This window comes from Stenella coeruleoalba, assembly GCF_951394435.1.
Source record: "Stenella coeruleoalba genome assembly, chromosome: 3".
Taxonomy (NCBI): Eukaryota; Metazoa; Chordata; class Mammalia; order Artiodactyla; family Delphinidae; genus Stenella; species Stenella coeruleoalba.
This window is the reverse complement of record NC_137148.1, coordinates 171,716,874-171,739,272: the sequence shown is the minus strand read 5'-3', so window position 1 is coordinate 171,739,272 and position 22,399 is coordinate 171,716,874. Positions and strand designations below refer to the sequence as shown.

The following is a 22,399-nucleotide window of genomic DNA, read 5'->3' as shown; positions in this document are numbered from 1 at the left end:
GGAGGTCTGAAGCACAGCTTGGCCAACCCTGAGAAAGCCTGGAGAAGGGGAAGGAAGGAAGGAGGGGCTGAAAACAGGAATAGAGATCCGGCCGTGGCCGCCCAGGGGCCGTGGCCCCTTCCCCCCACCCTCTCGCCACGGGAGTGGACACCTGCCCCACAGGGCTTCTTGCCCTGGGAATTTGAGCTTGGGAACAAGAGGGGCTGGGTGCACACCATGCTGAACGCCAGAGTCGTCAGGGGTTTTATTTCCCCCCAAGTTAGAGTGAGAAAGACAAGAATAAATTCCCGTTTCTGAATGAGCCAGCCTCAGTGTGATCCAGGCCCTTGCCATCAAAACCGCGTGGGTTTCTATATTGTAGGATTCCGTTTCTGTGAGGCGTCCAGAGCAAGCAAATCCACAGAGGCAGAGGGTGGCTTCGTGGTTGCCAGCGGCTGGGGGCGGGGATGGGAGTGACTGCTCATGGGGACGGGGTTGCCTTTTGGGGTGATGGAATGTTCTGGAATTAGATAGAGGTGACGGATGCACGTCTCTGTGCATGTACTAAAACCCACTGAACTATACACTTTAAAAGGGTAAATTTTATGGTATGTCAATATATCTCAATAAGGCTTTTTTTTTTAATTAAAAAAACCTGTCTGAACGCCAGCTGTGCCCTTTTGCCACGCGACCTCAAGGCAAGATGCTTCACCTTGCCTGGATTTCCCTTTTGTTCTCTGTAAACTGGACATAAAAGCAGGTATGTGAGCCTGACCTGTACCTTTAGGAGGGATGGAAGGAGGGTCCCCGTTGGGCACCAGGGTCCTGGTTTCGGGCAGGAATCGTCAGTGGGCGCTGCTGACACCGTGGGGTGACCTGGAGGAGGAGTGGTATTTGCAGAGACTGAAGGATCTCCCTGCAAATTGCTTATTCATCACAAAGGGGGAAACAGTGACTCTCCGGTGAGATGCCCCGCAGACACTACATCACACTGTGCTCAGGAATGACCCTCACTTCATTCACGGTTCCTGCAATGGCCCACCCGCCCCCTTTCCCCCCACCCCGGCTTGATTTCCTCTGGACCTGCTGCAGGTCAAACGGCGATTAAAATCAGCAGTAACTCTCAGAACTGAGACTGAAATGTTGAAAGAAGCCAAGGATGTATGTCCCCTGCAAAAGGACCACAGAGCCACCCTGCTCTGGTAGCGGCCAAAGTTTTCCCACGATGAGAAAGGAGAAAAACCAGAGGGCAGATTGGGGGCCGCAGATTTTCCTGGAAAGAGCCGTAAAGGTAAGCACTTGGGGTTGGTGGGTCCCTGGTGAGAAAGTAACCATGGACCATACACAGTCTGGTGGGTGTGGCCGTGTGCCAATAAAGCTTTATTTACAAAGACAGGGAGCGGGCCGGACGCAGCCACGAGCTACAGTTCTCTGACCTCTGGTTAAACACGCTCCCTCCCAAGAGGCACCTATGAAGGCTTGCGATGGTATGTCCACCAGCAGGGTGCCGGGCTGGTAAGTTGTGGTGTCTTCTGAGGGTAGAATACTACACAGCAGGGAAAAGGGGTGTGGGGTGTAAGTGGGAGATGCCAAAACAAGAGTTAAGGCAAGAGAGGGACGGCACAATGCCACCCATATAAGATGTGTAGGCCACACACCAAGCAATGCTGAATATTGTCCCTGGATCCGTAAATGTGCACGTAAACGTTTTTAAAAGAATGACAAAGTTACAGACAGTGGACGATGCCTCTGTGCAGAAGCGGGAGGGACCGAGGTGGTTTCATGGGACGCTCTTCCTGTTTTACAGCCTTAAAACAAAGACCCCTGGGAAGAGATCAAAGCCACTGGATGTGACCCTCTGGGGGTCCCCGTGGGGGGTGCAATGCCCTCACTGGAGGACACCTTTGCCCAAATCGTTTGCTGCCGCCCAGGGTTGATGGGGACCTCGGGTGATGCTCATGGGCACTGAGGGAGCCCAAGGAATGTGGTCATCTTCGTAACTGTCCCCTGGGAGCCAGTGACCTCTCCACATCTCTCCTCTCCTCAGCCCACCCCTCCCTACAGCTCCCCATCACACTGAGAGCAGAATGCAAACGCCCACCAACGTCCTGGGGGCCTCCCTGCCCTCCCCTCCTCCCTCTCCCCCCCTCCCTCACTCTGCTGCATACACACGGGCTTCCTCTTTGCTGTTCCTGCAACACGCCGGGCATGGTACTGCCCCAGGGCCTTTGCACGGGCTGTGCCCTCTGCCTGGACCACCGTCCTGTCATCCCGATTTCACTCAAGAGCCCCCTCATGTCCACCGGGCATTATTATTATTATTTTTTTTTTTTTGTGGTACGCAGGCCTCTCACTATTGTGGCCTCTTCCGCTGCGGAGCACAGGCTCCGGACGCGCAGGCCCAGCGGCCACGGCTCACGGGCTCAGCCGCTTCGCGGCATGTGGGATCCTCCCGGACCGGGGCACGAACCCACGTCCCCTGCATCGGCAGGCGGACTCTCAACCACTGCGCCACCAGGGAAGCCCAAGGGCATTATTTTTATTTATCCGTCTTTCCCAGCCGACCGCGAGCCCCACGGGCTCCGTTTGGTGGCTGCGTCTGCGGGCCCCCGCACGGTACCTGGCATGTGGCGGGGAGGTGGGGAAATACTGGTTGACACCAGTCGAACAAGACTGATCTGTAGTGACCAGACTAGCGGGTGCCTGGGGAGGAGGAGGGCGGAGGGAGGGGGTGTAAGGGGAGCCGGGGGCGTTTGGGACGATGCACACACCACGCCCTCCATGTGGGATGGCTTCATGGGTGCCTGTCCACTGTGCCTATGGACAGAAACACTTAAACCATTTTTATACATGAACCTCAATTCCAGAACGAGGTTTCGGGTACATACGTGTACACACATCCACGTACCTGGGGGTGTGAGGACAGGATAAGGCTCCAGCATGTAGATGGTGGCCATCTCTGTCTGCCGGGCCGGTGTTGTTGCAATTTTCCTTTTCTTGGCTACAGTCAATGGAACAGTTTTGTGGAAGACGAGGAAGAAATATCAACCTGTGTTGAAATGAGGAGATGAGGGACTGGCTTTGCCCCTGAGACGTGGGGAGTTTTACATGAGTCCGTGCTGGGGCCAGAGCCACCTTCCAGCCTCAGGACAGTGGGGGGCGGTGGCGGGGAGGAGAGTGGGGGGAGGAGAGTGGGGTCTGAGGAGAGGCAGCTGTGACCCTGACCCTATGGGCGTCACTAAGGCAACTTGAGCAACCCCCTGCGGTCTGGCCCACACGGTCCCAGGAGCACCCTCCTAGCCCCTCCTCTGGGTTCGGGGAACCCAGCCCACTCCTCCCCTCCTGTGCCCCCACCTGGACAAGCACAGTCCTCGGCGCCTGGCGCCCTCCCCTGTCTGTCCCCCCGCAGCCGCCAGCAGAGGGCGCCTGTGAGCACCTGAGTCAGGCCCCGCCCCCTCCTCTGCCCACAGCCCCCCAGGGTCCCACCTCCCTGGGATAAAGGATCCCACAACCCCCTCCCTTGGCTCCCCCGATGCCTCGTCCAAATTGCACCCCCCTCACTAACTCCGTCGCCTGTGGCTTCATGTCCCCGCAGCATACGTCTCTGTACTGTGTATCCTACCCCACCCCCAGAACCCAAGCTCCTGAGGGCAAGGTTTTGTTCAAGGCAGACCCTCGGGAGCTCCCAGGCCAGAGCAGAGAACCTGACGCCGGAACCCCTGCGTTGAGCTGCACGGGGCACCACAGCCAAGCCAGGGCCTCCCCGTAGCCTGGTCTGCGGCTGGGTGGCGGGGCGGGGGCGGGGCGGGGGGTGGGGGCGGCGCCTGACCAGTGGGCGTGGCCTTCACACAGCCATTGCACCCTGCATCAGGTTGAATGGTGTCCCTCCAAATGTCACGTCCACGCAGAACTTCAGACTTATGGTCTTATGGAGAAATAGGGCCTTTGCAGATGTGATTAGCTGGCATGCAGTCCTGCCGGAGTAGGATGGGCCCTAAACCCAAAGACGCATCCTTAAGAGAGAAGACAGAAAAGACGGCCACACGACACAGAGACCAGAAGCCGGGACAGACCTGGGATCCTCGCCCTCACAGCATCCAGAGCTGGGACACGACAAATCCCTGTTTTGAGACACTGAGTTCGTGGACAGCCACCGCAGGAAAGGAACATGGCCCGCTGTCCCATCAGCTCTGAACTGGTTTTTACCCCATTCTGCAGTGGGGAGTGGTAGCAGTCTCAGCTGGGGGCAGGAGGGATGCTGACCCTGCTCTCCATACGGGCACCAGGCCCCCCCCACCCCCCGGGGAAACGCAAACCACTTTCAGGTGGGCAGGACTGAACCCTGAGGCCCCAGCCCCCGACAAGACAGGACACGCAAGGCTGTCATTCATTATGGCTTTATTTCTGATCGTCCGGCCGCGTCCCACAAGCATCCTGACTCCAACTGGTCAGCGATCCTGACCATGCGCCCTGGGGAGGAAGGACGTTCACGCGGCAACCACAGCTCGTCCACGGCTCACACACTCACATGTGGGGAAGGATAGGATGGGCCAGGCGGGGCCGGGCCCATACCCGCCCCAGAGGTGGCGGGGCACTCGGTAAACAGTCTTTGGGGGAGATGGGCCACCGGGCAGGGAGAGGGTGGGATGAGACAGAGGACCTGCAGCCTCCACGCCTGCCCCTCCCAGGCCTGACAGGACGGTCCAGCCGAGCCAGGAGCCCCCAGGAGCCCGTTCCCTCCAGTGAGCGTCGGGAGGCTTTGGGAGCGAGCCAGTCCCCAGCCCCTCCAGGCCCCTCAGAACTGGAAGGCAGGCGAGCCCTCCATGGTGGCCAGGAGGCCCCTGGAGTCCCCTCTCCTGGACCCTGGCCCCCCAGCACTCAACACTTAACTGACTGTATTGCTAATGAATCTGGGTCTCCCTGAGGTCAGTCCCAGCCCTGCCCCCTCCACCCCTTCCGAGCAGCTCAGGCCCCACCAGGCACCTGGTTTGTGGGGCTCAGGCCCAGACCCACCCCCTCATGGTCGCAGGAAGAGCTGCTCCCATGGTCACGTCTCCTCCTGGGATGGGGGGGTGCCCACTCCCCCCGAAAGCATCCTCCTCCTTGCATATGAGGAAACCAAGGCCCAGGGAAAGGGGCAGAGGGGCCTCCCCCCACGCCGGGAGCTCCGCAGGGGGACAGGCTGAGCGCGGAGCCCCAAGAGTCCGGGGCAGGGGCAGGAGGGGCAGAGGCAGCGCGAAGCAGGGTGAGCAGCGCAAGGGCCCCTGGGGAGGCTGCCAGGTGTTCAAGGCGCCAGCCGCCCAAGGGGGCTCAGGGGAGTCGTGTCCCAGGGCCAGCTGGGTGAGGGCACAAGGCTGCGAGGGGGCAGCCAGAACCTGGGGACCCAGAGGCAGTGCCATCCTCTCCAGACGGGAGGGAAGGGAGTACCCGGGTCGACGGAGGGGGTGGGGACAGCCTCGAGGTCAGACGCAGAGCCAGCACGGGGGTGGCCTGGCCCTGACCCTGTTGGCCTGCGACCACCAGGTCCACGGTCAGCATCATGGGCGGGGGTGAGGCCGAGGCTGAGCTGGGCACAGTTCCTCTTTCCTGGCGTGGCTTACGCGCCCCGAGGGCCACGGGGCCGACTCCAGGGCAGGGGCTCATCCACACGTCTGTCCCCGAGTCCGCGGCCAGGCCCCAGACCAGACAGACCTCCACCAGCGCTCCTCCGAGGGAGCTCAAAGGATAAACAAGAGAAAGAAGCCCCCAAATCCTCAAGAGCAACACAGAACAGCTCTGTAATTCAGGGTTACAGCCGCCGAGGCCGCGGGGCAAGGACCTGCCCTCCTGCCGGCGCCCAGCAGCCACGTCACTGCGTCTTGGCCTTCAGCAGTCTCTGAACTGTTTTGTACAGGAGGTCGAAGTGCTGGGGGCAGCGGGAGGGCTCCAGTGAGGTCAGGCGACCCCGCCAACAGGAAGGCCCTCGGGCCGCCCAAGGGGTCTCCTGAAAGGCCTGGCATTCCCCAGTCCCCTGCTCACCTGGACCGCCGTGTAGGCCATCCCGAGGTAGGCGCCGATGCAGACAGCCAGAAGCAGGTCGAAAATGGCCGGCTTGACCCTGGGGAGGGGAGGGGGCGGCGGGGTGGGTCAGCGGGCTGCTCCCCAGCTGTCCCGAGGACCCAGTCCCCTGGACAGTGACCCAGGGCGCTCACCTGTAGGCGTTCATCACCTGCTTCAGCTGGTCATAGAAGACAAACTCAGGGTCCCTGGTGAGAGAGCGCTTTCTCAGCAGGCTCACCCTGATAGCAGGGCCACCGGAGGTCCCACCAGCCTAGGAACGTGGCGGGGGAAGGGGGCACCCCAGGTGTGTGCCTGCACAAGGCTGCCACTGTCCCTCCTGGGGAAGGACCGTGCTTTATTCTCAACTAATGTCTTTCCTGTTGCTTTCTGGGGTATACTCTCTAAAACAAAGTGTGGTTACTGTGGAAATTATCTGGTCTGGGAAGTCTTTCTATAGAGGGAGAACGACCACAGCCTAGGAATTGGAGGCCCCCAGCTCCACAGCCGTGGGTCCACTCTGAGCCTCAGTTTCTTCTTCTATTCAAGAGCTTGCTCTCCCTGGAGCACCAGGAGTTGGGAGGAAGGTGGAGAGCCAGCGAGGGGCACCAAGCTTTCCGGGGGGGTGTCTCCTGCCTATGGATCCCCCAGACACCCCTCCCCAGTCCTTGTTCAGTCCAACCAGGGAGCATGGGAGCCCTGAACAGAAAGAAGACAAAAGTCAGGAGGCCTGCAGTGGGGAGGAGCATCCCGAGGGCAGGAGGGGACCTGGGGTATGAGTCACCCGAGGCCCAGAACACAAAAGGTCCACGAAGAGCAGCTGGGAGTATAGGGCTGCCACATACAACACAGGGCTTCAGTTCTACGAGGACTGCAGATACAGAAGAAACGGGCTTTCAGTGTAGGTATGTCCCAGACACTGCGGGGGCTATACTCACACTGAGACAATTGTGGTTCACCTGGAACTCGTTTAACGGGGCACCTGCACTTCTCACTTATCGCTTTATTTTTCGTCCAGTGTTTCTGTCTGCTCCATCTGGCCCTGGGGGAAGGCCCCAGAAGAGCCCACCCGCTGGCTGGCGGGGCGGCGCCCGGCCTCACCGCTTGTCGGCCTTGACGTGGTGCGGCCTGACCTCCTTCAGGTAGTGGCCGAGGTGGTGCTGCAGCGTGCTGAGGAACGTGCCGTCCTTGCCCACCAGCTGGGCGGCCCGCGGCTGGGCGGTCAGCCAGTCCATCACCGAGTCCAGCTGTTCCCGCTGGATCTGCTGCGGGGAAGCGACCGTGCTCACGGGACCCTGCCCCACCCCACCGGCCCCCCCGCCTGCCCGCCTGCCCACCCGCACGTTACCATCTGCTCCGTGAAGACTGGCATGTCCGGGGGCGTCCCCTGCAGAGAGAGGAGAGCATGGGGCTGAGTCCAGAGCGGCCGGGCGGGTGGGGGGCCTGCAGGCGGGGGCTCACCTTCTCTGTCAGGTTGTAGATGACACGGGTCAGGGCCTCGGCGATCAGCCTCGTGTTTCGGGTCAGAGTTTTGGAGTCAACCCGGGACCTTCGAGGGCAAGTTTTAAAAACACATGTATCAGGAATTGGCATCGTTCATAATCGCCAAAAACCAAGAGCGAGCATATACCTGATAACGATAAAGACAAGCAGGGTGACGGCCCTCCCAGCAGACGGGCGCCCCCCACACTGCAGGCTCCTCTCTGGGACGGGCCCACCCCCGACGGGGCTGCCCTGCACCCAGGGCGCGCGGGCTGAGCCTGCGCCCCGTGGACACGCGTCTGCCTCAGTGACTGGCGGCCCCGGGCCTATCTCCTCCTCTGGACCTTGGGGGAGGTCAGGACACCCACACCTCCACGGGCTGCTGAGGGTGGAGTTGCTGTAACGCCCTGTAGCGGGGGCAACAGTGTCCCCCAAATTCACGCCCACCCGGAACCTGGGAATGGGACCCGATTTGGAAGTAGGATCTCCGCAGACGTTATTAGCTAAGATGTGATTGCACTGGAGTAGGGGGGCCTGAAGTCCCACGGCTGGTGTCCCTGTAAGGAGGGGAATTTGGTCACAGGCACAAGGGAGAGGCCACGTGACCACGGAGGCGGGGACGGTGGCACGGCCACAAGCCCAGGGACACCAAGGGCTGCCAGCAACACAGGACTGTAGAAGAGGAGCCTCAGAGGCAACACATCCCGACCTGAGTGAGCGTGGGCGTGGGGTGTGGGGCTGCCCCGGGAGGTACCCTGCCTCCCCCGCCCCAAGTCTTCCCTCCACCGAGCCACACCCTTCTCCTGGCTCGTGCCCCAGTTCTAGCGCCACCTCCTCCAGGAAGCCTGCCGGATGCCCCAGGACCAGTGGATGCCCCGGCCCATGCCTGCTCCGATGGCGGTGCTCACCGCACGTCCATGATGCTGCTGCGCTGGCCGTCACGGTGGCTCTCCAGATGGGACAGGGTGAAGGCAGGCAGCCGGCGGATGGCGAAGCGCTCATGCTCCCAGGCCAGGATGTCCTCCGCCAGGTTGATCTTCTTGTGCACCATGGAGAACCGCACCTCAGGGAACTGGTGGGCGGCCACCTGCGAGGGGCACTGTCAGGCTCTGCCCGGTGCCCGCGGGCTGTGCCCCAACCCCGCCTGTCTCTGTGGCGGTGGTCCCTCGCGTCTGGCGGGTCCCAAGTCCCTCCCCGAACCTCCTGCTTCTGGAACCCAGGGAGAAGCCCACCTGCCCCCCTCCCCGGAAAACCCACCTGAGGCTCACCCGAGGCCCCAGGGTGCACAAAGCTCCCATGTCCCAGCCTTGCCTCCGGCGGGGCACCTACCGTCTCGAGCTCCCGCAGGAAGGAGTGCTGTAGCGTCCCCTCCCTGGGCGGCTTGGACACATGCAGGTGCAGGCTGTCCCCCCGGCCCAGGGTGTCCAGGCAGAGGACAAAGGCCACGTTGTCCTGGAGCAGGCTGGAATCTGAGTGCAGTGAGGGCTGGTGGGTGGAGGTGGGGGGAGTACCGGCGGCCCAGACCCCACCCTGGCCGCTGGGGCCGCTCACCTGTGTGGTCCAGATTGTCTTCTAACCAGCGCTTGGTGCCCTGGTAGTTGAACTTTCCTCCTCCAGACGCAAAGAACAGGAGGTTGTACCTAGCGGGAAGCAGTGGGGCGCCAGCGTTGACACGTGGGAGTCCAGGTCCCCGACAAGGAGGAAGTGGTTCCCCCCCCAAGTATGAAATCCAACCAGCCTTCAGGGCTGGGCCTCCCTATCCTGGCACTGCTGACATCGGGGCGTCCTGGGTGCTGTGGGGTATGCAGCAGCATCCCTGGCCCCCACCCAATGGATGCCAGGAGTCCCCGAGTCATGATGATCACAATGTCCTCAGACATGGCCCAGTGTCCCCAGGGGGCTCCAGGTGAGAAGCACAGCTCTGTTGCCCCTCTGGCGAGAAGCATTGCTTCAGGGGCCTCTCTGAACTCTCGAAACCAGGAGAGACTGGGTGGACCAACCAGGAAATAAAAAGTGACAGGTGATTCAGCACCCCGTCCCTCGAGAAGGACTGAAGCCAGGGGTGTCGTGAAGGACCATGTCCCCGCGCCACCCCCCCCAGCCCCATCCATCCCGCCGTGGCCACGGCGATCCTTATAGAAGAGAGGAGACACCTGGAGGAAGAGAAGGCCACGTAAAGCTGGGACCGAGGAATCCATCACTGCTGGAACCCGGCAGCAGCAGGAAGGATCCTCCCCTGGAGTTTCAGGAGGAGGCGCGGTCCTGCTGGCACCCTGATCTCAACCTCCCCTCCCTGCCCAGGACGTAAGCACTCCTGCTGCTCAGGGCACCTGCATGCGTGGGGCCAGGCCTGGCAGCTCAGGGAGACTCGCTCATCACTGGGCCCCTGCCGTCCCAGGGCAGCATGGCATAAGGACGAGCGCCCACACCGGTGACCAGCTGTGCCCGGGGCCGCAACGGGGAGACGCCAGCGTGAGCGACCGGCTCGCAGGTATTTCTGCTTCTTGCCGTTGGAGTGTCCCCGGCTCTTCCAGGAGCGAGGGCAGCCCAACCTCCTGGGGAGGATTCCCAGGGGTGCACCCGGGAGGAGTTGGGCCCCACGACCTGACGCTGTGATTCCAGGGTCGGAACCGCCCTGCCCCCATCACTTACGCGGCGTGGGTGCGCTTGTAGGTATAGAGCCTGGAGAAGAGACGGGTGAGCTCCAGCAGCACAGAGATGCCACTTCCATTGGAGTCCGCGCCGTGCGACAGCCACTGCGGGTGTGCAGAGAGGAGGCCGAGGTCACCCCACGTCCACATGTGGCGCCTCGCACCCCCCCAACCCCCCTCCGCATCTCGCCCCCGGTCCACATCTCCAGCGCAGCTGGGCTCACCTGCCCTGCGCGGCCCAAACCTGAGACCGACGGCCCCTGGGTGCCGCCCGGCCCCCACGCACGTGGGAAGCCCCGTGCGCAGCCTCCGTCCAGCCTGGGCATCTGCCCTGGGAGCTCCCTCCAGCTGGACCTCCGGCCTTCTGCCCCCCCGCGCTGTGAACACCACCACCACCACCGCCCCCGCCCCGGCCCGGCGTCTGAGTCCTGCGCTCTAAGGCGACATTCCCCACGGGGAACGACTGGTTCTTGGAGAGAAAAAAACTGGGTTGTTTGCATGGCTTGGGACCCTCCCACAGTCACAGTGCACCAACTGACACACGACGCCGTTCAAGTTCACAGGGAGGGGCCCACAGGGTGCTCAGTGAGGGAAGCCAGACACAGAAGGACACACAGGCTGTGACCCCACTGAGGGAAAACGTCCAGGACAGGCCGATCCACAGACACCGAGAGTGGGTTCCTGGCTGTCAGGGGCTGGGGGAGGGGTGGGGTGACTTCATAGGGACGGGGCTTCTTTTGGGGAGATGGAACACTCTGGAAGCAGAAAGCGGTGATGTCTACACAAATTTTGTGAATTCACTAAAAATCTCTGAATTGCGTGCTTCAAAAGGATGGATTTTATGTTATGGGAATCACATCTCAAAAATTTAAGAAAATTTCACAAGAAAGGGAAAACGAGGACACAGGTGTCTAAAAAGGCTCCGTGGGGGTGGATGATGAAAAGGGTGAGACAGTGGCTGTGAGCCGACTGTCCAGGGCCGGCCTCTGGGCCCCAGCGTCCTCAAGGACAGCCTTGGCCTCCCAGGGGAGGCGGCCCGCAAGGCGCGGTCAGGGGCGCACGCCCGGCTGCAGGCCCTCCCAGCACCCACTGTCCGGTTCAGCCGGCTGTTGGTTCTCCAGCAGGAACCTCCCACCCCAAAGTGCCGGGGGCTCTGAGGGCACAGCCCCGGGTGGCCTGCAGCCTGGAGGGACGCTGGCCAGGTCAGCCCTCAGGGGTGCCGGGAACCGGACTTCGGGGGCCCCCTGTCCCAACACTGCCTGTGCAGACATGGGGTCCGCACAGGCACCTGCTCTCCTCTTGGGTCTGGGGTCTCAGCCATGCCGGGCCGAGGTGCCTGCATGACCGGCCCCCAGTGAGAAGCCCGGGCTGGGTCTCGTGGGCCTCCCCGGGGAGCGCCCCTCCCTCTGCTGTCACGTCTCGTTTGGGGGAGTGAAGCTTCACGATGACACCGGCCCCACAGGGTGTTCACGGGGCCCTGAGGGCACAGACGTACCGGGGCCACCCCGAAGGCGTCGTAGTGGGCCACGATGACGATGGTGGGCAGGTCCTCTCCGCCCAGCCCGGTCAGCCGCCCCTGCAGAGGCACAGGCATGAAGGGGCAGCCGGCCCGAGGCCGTGGCCGCCCCCCACCCGGCGGCAGTGTTCTCGGCTTTGCCGGCTACACTGTGGACACGGGGGCGGGCGGGTGGCCGCGGGAAACCAGGCCCACCCTTCAAAGGCCGAGCCCTGCTGACGGCAGGCATGGCAAGGTCCTGACAGCGCAGGAAGAGCTCGGGGGGTCGGGGTCCGGCACCCTGGCCGGTCCTCCTGCGTAAACCAGCCCCCGGTCAAGTCCAGCAGGGAACAGTCGGGAAAGTCATCCTGTCAGGAGCAGGGCCCACGGGCTGAGCCGGGGGCAGCATGTGCTGAGGCCCCACGCCCCTTACTCTCTGGACAGAGGGCAGCTCTGCAAGGCCTCAGCTGCGGCCTCCTTGTGGGGGGAAGGGAACAAAACCGCCAGAGGCTTTTTTTTGGGGGGGGGCGGGTGCAGCGAGACAACCCCATGGGCGGCCCGTGGAGCTGACCCTGGTGGCGAGAGGCGAGGGGGAGGACTTGGACCTTGCTCTGGCCTGGATGCCTGCATACACCCACCCTCCCGGTGGGAGATTAGGCTTTAATTGCTGCCCAAAGCTCTGCTCTCCGCCTGCTCGGCCGAGCTCCCGCGATGTTACTGTTAGGGGAAGGGCCGGCCACTCGGGGAGGGGGCTCTCGGTGGGGCAGGGGTTGGGGGAGGAGGCAAGGCAGGGTGTGTGGCTGGAGGCCCATCTCTCCATAGGGCGGGCGGGCGGCCACCTGACCCGATTTCCCGGTCAGAGGCTCCCTCTAGTGGGGACGGGCAGTGAGGCACGCCGGGCACCCACCTCCACGCTGGTGATGAGCCAGTCGCTCACGGCCTTGCTCTGGACCCCGCTAGTGACCATCTGGAAGCCGTTGGCAGTGGCGGTGTGCAGCAGCACTGAGGACAGGGGCGGGGAGGGTTGGCCTGAGCCGGGGGGGCTTCCCGGACCAGAGCCGGCATGCTCACCACCCCAGCACCCCAGACTCCAGGGGTTCAGTCTGAGCAAAAGCAGAATTGACCACACAGACTAGAACACAACGTGGTAACTGGACACGGGAAAGAAGCTGGGTGTCCAGTATAAGAGCCGGTGAAACAGTCACCCGGACACCACTGAGGCCGGTGAGGAGTGCGTACGCGCCCTCGCCCTGCAGGACCATTCCTAAATCACGATGGCGCGTGCACGACCTCTGACCCAGCTTCCCAAGGATCACTTCAGCAGTGACCCCAAAACAGGAGTTTCCCATCACATGGCTCAGGACCCTCCAGCCCAGCTCCGAAAGCGAAAATGGCGTGAGAACTCAAAGTTTCATAAGAAGGAAAGTTCCGTTCTGTCCTGAGCCTAGGTGAGGTGGTGCCCACCTCGCTCCACGTAAGCCAGTGGTCCACTGCGCCTGCCACTTTTTCACCTGGGGCAGCGACTGCCCTAAAACGCCCATGAGCTCACCCTGTCTCAAGCCCTTCCGTTCTTTACACATTTAAAAATACAACAGTGGGAATTCCCTGGCGGTCCAGTGGGTAGGACTCCGCGCTTTCACTGCCAAGGGCCCGGGGTTCAATCCCTGGTCGGGGAAGTAAGATCCTGCAAGCCGTGCGGTGCGGCCGAAAAACAACGACGACAATGACACAAATCACAATCGTGATGGCCATGAGAGGTGTCATCACTGGGGGAGCTGGGAGGGTGCCTCTCAGGAACCGGAGTATGTCCGCAACTTCTTATAAACCCTAGCGTTATTCCAAAACAAACAAGCTACGCCTAAGAAAGTGTTGTGATCCTGATCTATGATCTTATATTCTGTTTTTTCCACAACCAATGTAAAATAAGCACTTTCTCACACCCGATGCCGTTTCTTAACGGCTGCGTAATATTCCACCAGGCAGCTGACTCCTCCTCCTCCCCCTCCCCTCCGCTCTAACTAGAAATTAAGATCTTTCCAAAAACTCACTCTTGTGCTGCCACAATGGAGAAGGCCACTGTCCGGACTTTAATCCAGACGAGGGTTTGGCAAACCTTCGCTGTAAACTGCTAGAGTCGAAATTTTCAGCTCTGTGGGCCAGTCTGTCACAGCCACTGAACTCTGCTACTGCAGTGTGAAAGCCCATAAGCCGCGTGAAACACTGGCTGTGTGCCGATAAAACTTTATTTGCACAAACAGGCGGCCGAGGGCCACAGTCTGCCACCCCCCAGTCTAGCATCCACGCAGCTAATAATCTGGCCAGGAGGAATGACCCTTCCTTTACAGCTTAAACACATACCCACAAACTGTTTCCCCAAGGAGCTGGGTGAGTCCACTGTGTGGACAACCTGCCTGCCTTGCCCACTCTCACCAGCTTCCTTTTCCTACACCAGCGATTGGATCCTTTTGGCTCAACTCTTTGACCACTTTTGCTAGCTCACTCTCCCCCATGGCCCCCGGACCGGTCAAACAGCAGAGCTCCCGACTGCCAAGCTCACCGCAGCATCCCCCAGCCCGGGAGAGGGGGTCCTGGAAACTGCACAGCGGGGCCCCTCTCTGCACATCCCCACCCCGAGCTCACCTTCGGCGGCTGAGGCGGAGCCCTGGGAGGTGGACGCAGCCTGCGTCTGCTCGTAGATGGACAGCAGGGCGTCGTCCTCCACGGCGAAGTACACGGGCACGATGGTCTCCATGGCCAGCATCTCGGGCTCGATCTCCATGAATTGCTGCGGGAGAGACAAATGTTCAGGCGGCTTCCGGCAGGGGGGCCCGGGGCTGCCCCTGGAGGGCGGGCACCGGGGACTGGACTGGATGGAGCCGGAGCCGGTGGGGCGGGGCGGGCCTCACCCGGATGACGTCCTGCGGCACCGCAGCCATGGCCCGTGGCAGGATGATGACCACGGCACCGGCCGACTGGCGTAGGGCGCGCTGGTAGCGCTCATAGGAGAAGTCCAGCAGCCGCATGAGCACACAGCGCCGGCTCAGCACGTCCGCGTCGATGGTGCGCGCCTCCGTGTTAAGCACCGCGTTCCGCGTGCCTGCAGGGAGTGGTCCCTCAGCTGGCCGCCCACCCACCGGAGCCGCACCCACCCCAACCCTCGGCTCGCGGGGCCTTCCGAGAACTCAACGAAAACGAAGACCCTTCTCCTTGGACCAACCCCCCTACCCCTACATTCCTAAACCAGGGCTGGACCCACTGCTCTGGCACCCTCCCCCCGCCACTGCACCTCGGCCACAGTCATCCCTCATGAAGTGACGTGGTCCCTGCCCACCCAGCTGCCCCGCGAAGATGTGCGGGCTGCCTGCCAGGCTGGCTGCTGTGCCCCATCCCTGCCCCATGTCCCTGCGGCAGCTCAGGGGCGGATGCCCCCACCCCAGCCCACAGAGGCAGCCAGTAACCCCCCCAAGCCACCCACCCGGAAGGCAGGACCGTCAGCAGGAGCCCCGGGATTGGAACCCAGTCGGTCCTGCTCCCCCAGCCCTCCTCCCCTAGGTTCCCCGTGGCTCCCGGGACGCAGGGCCCCACAGGTGCCTCACGCCCTGCCCAGGGTGTCAGGAGACCCCCAGCACAGAGCCCAGCACCCACTCCAGGGTCTAGTCCCCAGCAAAGGGAGCCCCCAGGCTACAGGACTGCCCCCCACAGTTGCCAATGACCTGAGGAAAACCCAAACCCTGCCCTGGCTGACCTGATCAGTGGCCCCCGTCCCACCCTCCCCAGACCAGGGTCCCCTCCCCTCACAGCTCTAACACGGCCTTGTCCATGTCCCCAGGGCCCTTGCTATCTACTCCCCTAACTAGCTTGGGGGTTCCAGGGGTAGGGACCTCGTTCACCACAGCGCAAACCCAGCATCGCCTGGCGACTCCCAGCCCAGCAGGCTCAGGACATGGAACGAACCAACGCCCGGTCTCCCCGAAGCCCCTCAGGAAGGGAAACACCAGGGTTTGTCCATCTTCTTCCAGTCAGGGCTGCACTGTTCCCCCTGGGCCGTCCTGGGTGCTGTGGGGTGTAGAGCAGCCTCCCTGGCCCCGCCCCCTCGATGCCAGGAGCCCCCTAGTCAGGGTAACCACAGATGATGCCAGACGTGGCCTGGTGTGCCCTGCAGGCAGGACCACCCGTGTTTCTCTCATCTGGGAGCTCAAGAAAGGGCCAAAGAATCAGGGAGGGAGGGAGAGGCTGCTTCCGGCTTGGACCCCTCCCCGCTCACAAGCTTTTCCAGGCAGCTGCCCCCTCCCCGCCTGAGCAGAAGTAGGCTACAGCCAGGACTGCAGGGCGCTTTCCTAAGGGCAGCAGGTCCCCTCAGACACAGAGCACTGCTGTCCTGAGAGCTCTACTGGAGAAAGGCGGCGGGAAGCTGCGTGGACATTTCAGCGGAACGAGGAGGGGGCGCCAGCACCCACAGGTGCACGGCATGCAGCGGCGGGCCCTCGGGGCCATCCCTGGACTGATGGGAAAGGGGGCTCAGGCAGGCCCCCAGCTGCCAGGGCCACCAGCACCCAGGTGACAACGGCACACAGCGAGCCCAGGCTGACCCAGCGTGCACAAAACAAGCAAACAAACCCTACTGCACACGGGGGCCAGACACGGCCCTTAGGGCCTCCAGCTGGAGACCCACACAGTGAGCGTCAAAATCACAACGCAGAGAAACAGGTCTGCTTCCCCCAGGGAGCAGAGCGTGCTGCCTGGAGGTCAAGCCTGCCGGGCAAGGCGACACCTGTGCCCAGACGGACTCAGGCTCAGGGCCGGGAGCGAGGTCCCCACCTCTGCTTCCCAAGAATGTGCCGTCGGGAGAAGGGTGGCTTCCTACAGCTCATCCTGAGGGCTGGTCCGCGGGAGGGGCCCAGCAGAACACAGAAAGGACAGCGCCCCAGGTGGGAAAGGGCAGGGCTGTCTCAGGGGCGGGGTCTGTGACCGAGGAGCCAAGCTGGGCTGTACGCCCCAGGCTGGGGGCTGTGTGCCTCTCCCCACCCCACCCTCCCGGGGCCTTTCCTCTGCTTTAGGGCAACGTGGGAGCCTGGGAGGGCCTGGCGGGGGAGAGCGGCAAAAACCTTCAGGGGCCCCTGAAGCTCTGGGAATGCCGGACGGGCCCCTCCCCCATGTCCCACGTGTCCAGCCGCAGCCTCCCAGGAGCCCGCAGCCTCCCAGAGTCGGCTCGGATGTCACCTGTCACCTCGGGGTGGGGACACAGAGGACCGCCTGTGGAGCCTACAGAGACCGGCTTCCCAGGGGATGGGAAGGAGGGGGTGAGAGCGGAATCAAGTGGACACCAGCCCCCTAAGTGCCCCCAGAGGCTGAGCGCCCCAAGAGCAGAGACCGTCTTTGCTGGCATGAGGCTGAAGCCAGCGCAGCCTCGGTCACCCCTGCGTCTGGGCAGCCGCTGGACACCTGGACGGAAGTCGCTGGTTCCCACAATGGGACCACACCTGGACAGAGATCACAGACTTCTCTACCGAGGGCCCAGGGCCAGTCCTCTCTCCTTGCGGGTTGCACTGGTCCTTTGTAGCGCGAAGCCACCGACCAGCAAGGGGCGGAGAGCCCGTCCCCGTGCCCGGTGTGGGTGCCCACATCCCCACCTCCCAGGGCTGTTTCTGAGGGGACCAAGTGGGATGGGCGCGAGCGGCCCAGCCCAGAAAGGCCAGAGTCCATTCGCGGGGCGGGGTGGGGGTCACACCCCAGCTCAAAGAGCACACGCCTCCCCTTCCCGGCACCCTGCCCGCCTGTTTCTCAACAGGAGCGAACAGGAAGTTGGGAAAGGAGGCCCAGAGCAAGGGTTACACCAGAAGGCAGGAGCCAAGGGCGTGCGTGATGCTGGGGACGCTGCAATCAGCAGTGACCCAGCAGACCAGCCCTCAGAGGCTCCGCAACCGGGGAGGAGCCGGAACTCCCTCTGCACCACCGGGCCTTCCCGAACTATCCCGTCAGTATCTCCCCAGGCAGCAGTGGGGACCTCACATCCCTGCCAATGGGGGACGCTGCCTGGTGTGATCTGGGTGGAGGTGTAGACGTGCGAGCTGAGACGGGTGGGCGCCCTGCCAGGCCCCTCCGCTCACCCCCGAGCCCACTCAGCATCCGGGTTTCTCACCATGAGCAACAAAGATGGGGGCCGGAAAGGAGGACATGTGGGGTGGGGGGAGACACCGGGTCAGAAAAAAGAACGGGAAGGAATCCAGGAACAGGGGAAAGAACTCAGGTAAAGGAAGGGAAGAGGGAAGGAGGGCAGGGAGAAAGGAGAGAAGGTTCCCGAGGATCTGTGAGGAGAATGATGCAGTCAGGGAGCGGGTCTGCGCACCTGTCTGGGACGGGGAGAGGGGGCCACAACTGCAAGCAGGCCAGCGCTGAGCAGGCGGTGGGGGAATCCCGGGCATCCAGGCTGCTGGATTACAGCTGCCCAAGGGTCCCGGAGTGGAGCTGGGTGTGCTGGGAGAGCTCCCGGCAAGGCTCCGAGTGCAGTGCGAGAGGGGACAGCGGAGTGACTGGGTGCGGGAAGGACTGCCGGGTTGACCTGGAGAGTTCTAGGATCCTGGACTGCAGGATCCGCTAGACCAGAATGGCAGCCGCTAGTCACACGTGGCTATTCAAGCTTATTACAATGAACCACCAAAAGGTGCTGAAGATCCCCTTCTTCCACTGCATGAGCCACATCTCAAAAGACCACCTGCGACAGCACCGGCTGAAACCCTCTCCCCAAGGGGATGTCAACAACGCATACAAACTGCCCACTCGTTAGGGGCTCCTGGCCTTCCTCCCCACCGGTCGAGAGCCTGGGGTCTAGAGACATCACTGTAACCCCAAGTTCTCCCCCTCAGCACTGCTGACAATCTGGCCCAGGTCATTCTCTGGGAGAGGCCGTCCCAGGCGCTGTGGGGTGTGGGGCAGCACCCCTGGCCCTACCCCCTCGATGCCAGGAGCTCCCCAGTCATGACAACCCGATGGCATCACTCAGCGACCCCTGGGTTGACAACCACTGCACTGAACAGAAACGACATAACTCTGGGGTGATGAGGAATCTGAGGGGAATCTCCCGACACTGGGGCTCCCCAGGGGCCTGGCAGTGGCAGGGGATCCAGGGGGCTCAGGCTAGGCCTGATGTCCCAACAAGAGACGCTAATCCAAGAGAACCAGAGCTCAGACATGAGGGGACCAGGGGAACTGGGGAGGGCGGACCTTGACTTGTGGGGGCCTAAGGCACCGGGCTGGAAGAGAAACCAGAGGCTGGAAGAGAAACCAGAGGCCAGAAGGTTCTGGAACACCAGATACAGCAAGGCTGGGAAAAGAGAGGGAAATTCAGAATGACTTGGGCACTGGGGTCAGAACTTTGACAGATGAGGGAGCAGGGCCGGGGAACAGGAGCTGGGCAGGATCCAGCCGCGGGGACCTGAAATCCTGGAAAGAAGGAGCCAGGGTGGGCCGGTGTTGTTCCAGGAAGCTGAGGGGTGGGTATGCACCTAAGGGGGGAGCAAGAAATAGGGTGCAAGGCATTCCAGGAGCCCAAAAGCAGGGGACTGAAAGATTAGCTAAGGAATTCTGAGGAACCTGGCTCATGAGTTGGGACCAGGGAGCAGAGCCTGGGGAGAGATGGGCCTTGACACGGAGCCAGGTTGGGGTCAGTGATCAGAGCTTCTTGAGCCCTAAAGGGGGTCAGAATGCAGACACTGGACAAAACACACCGGGGTGCCAGGAGCTGTGCAAGGGTGGCCAGCTCGGCCTGGCAGAACCGCGCTGAGAGGCTCCACTCCAAGTGAAGAAGACCCAAGGTTGGGGCTCTGTTCCAGCTGGGAATCAGAGAGAGAGGACCCAGGAGAAAAGGAGCAGGGACAGCTTGGCCTGAAGGCGGGAGGAAGCTCTGCGTTCTGGAGCATGTAGCCCTTGTCGGGGACGGGGCCGGGGTGCTGTGGCAGCCAGCGCAGCGGGTCCCTGGGGCAGAGAGAGCTGGGGGCCTAGCGTCGGTCCAGGTATCCAGGCTCGGACTTGCCTGGGATCTGGGTAAGTGTCTGGCGGCCCAAGTGAGGTCTGCGGGCTGGACTCCTGCTGGACAGGTGGGACAGGCAGGTCCTGGGGCCCGGGGAGCAGAGACCGAACCGAGGGAGGGGGCATCCTGGCCGGCATAGGCCGGAGCCCCGGAGACGGGAGAGGCTGAGCGGAAGGTCTGTTGCGGGGAGGCAAAAGTGGGGGAGGTCAGGAGCCCATGGGGAAAGCCCGGCCCCGGGGGGAGGCCAGGGGCCCGGGTCCACGCACCGTAGGGCTGTCCCTGCAGGTCGTACTGCTGCATGCGGTACACGGTGAACTCGTGCGCCGCGTCAGCGGCGGGCAGCGGCGGCGCCACGAGCAGCAGCACGGCGGGCAGGAAGACGATGAAGCCGAGCGGCAGGCAGGACGCCTTCAGCATGTTCTCCAGCACCTCTCCTGCTTCCTCCAGCATCCTGGCCGGCGGCGGGGCCGCGCGGGGCGGCGGCGGGGACGGGACGGCGGCAGCGGCGGCTCACGCGAACTCACCTAGGCATGAGTAGATGCCGGGGTCCTGCGGGCGCCGCGCCGGGCAGCCCGCGCCCGCTCCGGGGTCCTGCGGGCACCGCCGAGGGCCGCCCGCCCGCCGCGCTGCCTGCTGGGAGTTGTAGTCCGACCGGCGCGCGCTGAGCCACCTGGGAGTTGTAGGCCTATTCCGTTACTCCCCGAGAAAAGAAGCTGTGGTGGACCGTTTGACTAAGGTTTCACATAAACCCCAAGTCAGAAAATACGGAGACTTAAAAATATATATATAATCGGCGGAACTTACTGAGGCCCTGTCTTTGCTGTGATAGAAGGTGGAGGGGGGAAGGGGGTTGTGCAGGACGTGACCTTGCGACCCGGAGGAAAGTTGGGAATAAGGAAGAGAGGGGCCGGCCTGATGCGCTAGGTCTCCTGGGAATTGTAGTCTCATTGAACAAGCACAAGGGGTCATGGGAGCTGAAGTCTTCCTGGCAGAAGTTCGGAAAAAAAATCACTTAAAACTCCCAAGAAATATAGATGTTAACACCATGAGGGCAAAGACTTGTGTCTGCTTTGTGCACTGATGTATTCCTCAGAGCTTAACACAAGGCCTGGCACACAGTGGGTGGTTTATATAATTTTTGGATAAAAGAATGAAAGAAGTATCAAGAAATCATGACAGAAGGTTCCTAAAGGGATGTCGCAATGGATTATGGGACTTGTAGTCTGCAGCTTGGTGTTGTGCGGGGTTGGTGATATATTTATACTTAGGCGTATTTATATTTGGGACATACTCAGTAAAAAAAATAATATTCGTTCATCAGAAATTCAAATTTTACTGGGTGCCTTAAATTTGTATTTTCTAATCTGGACCCCCTGAGAACCCAATTCTCTCTGGGCCAGTGGCCTTAAGGGGCATCAGTAACTCACACCCCCTTGTACAGATGGGAAGACTGAGGCCAGAAGGTGCAGAGCACATGGCCCTAGCCCACAGGTTCTGATACCGTTGCCTAGGGAAGTGGGACTCCCTTCGGTCCCAAGTGAAAGGTGGCAGTTGTGTTGATTAACAGCATGAGTTCAAGTCCCAGCTCCTCCACTTCCCAGCTGTGTGACCTTGGGCAAGTCGCTTCACCTCTCTGAGCCTCCATTTCCTCAGCTGCCAAATATGATGATAAATAATCAAACACTCTTTCCCGGCTCCCCAGGGGTGTGTGAGGATTCAATAAGATAATCCACGTGAATGCACTTAGAAAGGATGAGGCATACGTGAAGCGCTCAATAAGTGTTGGTATTATGAGAACGCACCAAGCTCGTGCAGCCTCAGAGCTGCCGCATCCACTGTTCCTGCAAAACACTCGCGGGCCCCCTCCCACTTTCTGCATGGCTAGTTCCTTACTGAAATGATGTTGGACATTTCTCAGTTTGACGTTTGCCACCCCCAGCAAATTGTGACCTTTCCGCGGGCAAGTACCAGGTTGTTTATAGCTGCAACCCCATTGCCCAGAATAGAGCCTGACACACAGTTGTTGAGTGAATGAATGAATGAGTCATGAAAACACCAACACACCAGCCCCTCCCTTCCAGCTGTGTCCCTTGCTTCCAGCCATCCCCAGGCAGGTCCTAGGCATGAGGAGTCAGGAGTGGCTTGGCAGGACAGGGAAAAGACTGAGAAATTCTGGCCCACATGGTCTTCATCAGCAAATGTTTATTACCTGCTTCTCCATCTACCCCCACTCTTCCAGGCCAGGCTATGAACAGGCAAGACATGCACACTCACCTAGAGATAAAGCAAGAAAGGGGCCTAAACTTGGCTCAGATAACGAGGCTTGGACTTTAGGGCTGCCCATTCCGCCTCCTCTCCTGAGCCTTTTTTTTCTGTCTGTAAAATGGGGAGGTTCAACTAATCCTGCTTTGTGGAGATGAAACCTTGGGGCAGCCCGAAGAATGAAATGGAACATTCATTCTGAGTTTTCCAAAGGAGAGAAGGAACTGGTATTCATTCCTTCATTCATTCATTTATTCATTCATTCATCAAAGAGGCAGTAACAGACAGGGATCCAGAAGTCACCTGTGGGGACTTCCCTGGCGGTCCAGGGGTTAATACTCCACGCTTCCACTGCAGGGGGCGTGGGTTTGATCCCTGGTCAGGGAACTAAGATCCCAGAAAACAAAAAAAAAAGTCACCTGTCTGGGTTTGAATCCCAGCTCTGCCTCTTCCCAGTTGTGTGACCTT

At 61.4% G+C, this 22,399-nt stretch overlaps 1 protein-coding gene across 6 annotated transcripts; it reads right to left on the bottom strand.

The window, feature by feature from the left end:
• Positions 1-762: 762 nt before the first annotated feature.
• NCLN (nicalin) lies at positions 763-20,417 on the bottom strand. 6 transcript variants are annotated; one of them, XR_013827679.1, is made up of 16 exons: positions 19,936-20,417; positions 14,550-14,740; positions 14,284-14,428; positions 12,551-12,645; positions 11,644-11,724; positions 10,150-10,253; positions 9,049-9,137; positions 8,827-8,966; positions 8,406-8,584; positions 7,477-7,564; positions 7,364-7,402; positions 7,117-7,280; positions 6,171-6,224; positions 5,998-6,076; positions 2,888-3,028; positions 763-855 (listed from the first exon to the last, which is right to left on the bottom strand). XR_013827679.1 is itself a non-coding variant. In XM_079917498.1 (15 exons), the coding sequence occupies exons 1-15, from the start codon at positions 20,117-20,119 to the stop codon at positions 5,828-5,830; spliced, it is 1,689 nt and encodes a 562-aa protein (XP_079773624.1). In that variant the 5' UTR covers positions 20,120-20,417; the 3' UTR covers positions 4,324-5,827. The 6 variants fall into 6 exon arrangements, 5 of the variants coding, with proteins under 5 accessions (XP_079773621.1, XP_079773622.1, XP_079773624.1 ...); XM_079917498.1 differs by lacking the exons at positions 763-855; positions 2,888-3,028 and adding an exon at positions 4,324-5,884; XM_079917499.1 differs by lacking the exons at positions 763-855; positions 2,888-3,028 and adding an exon at positions 4,324-5,884 and having other exon boundaries at positions 7,117-7,277.
• Between the last annotated feature and the right edge of the window lie 1,982 nt (positions 20,418-22,399).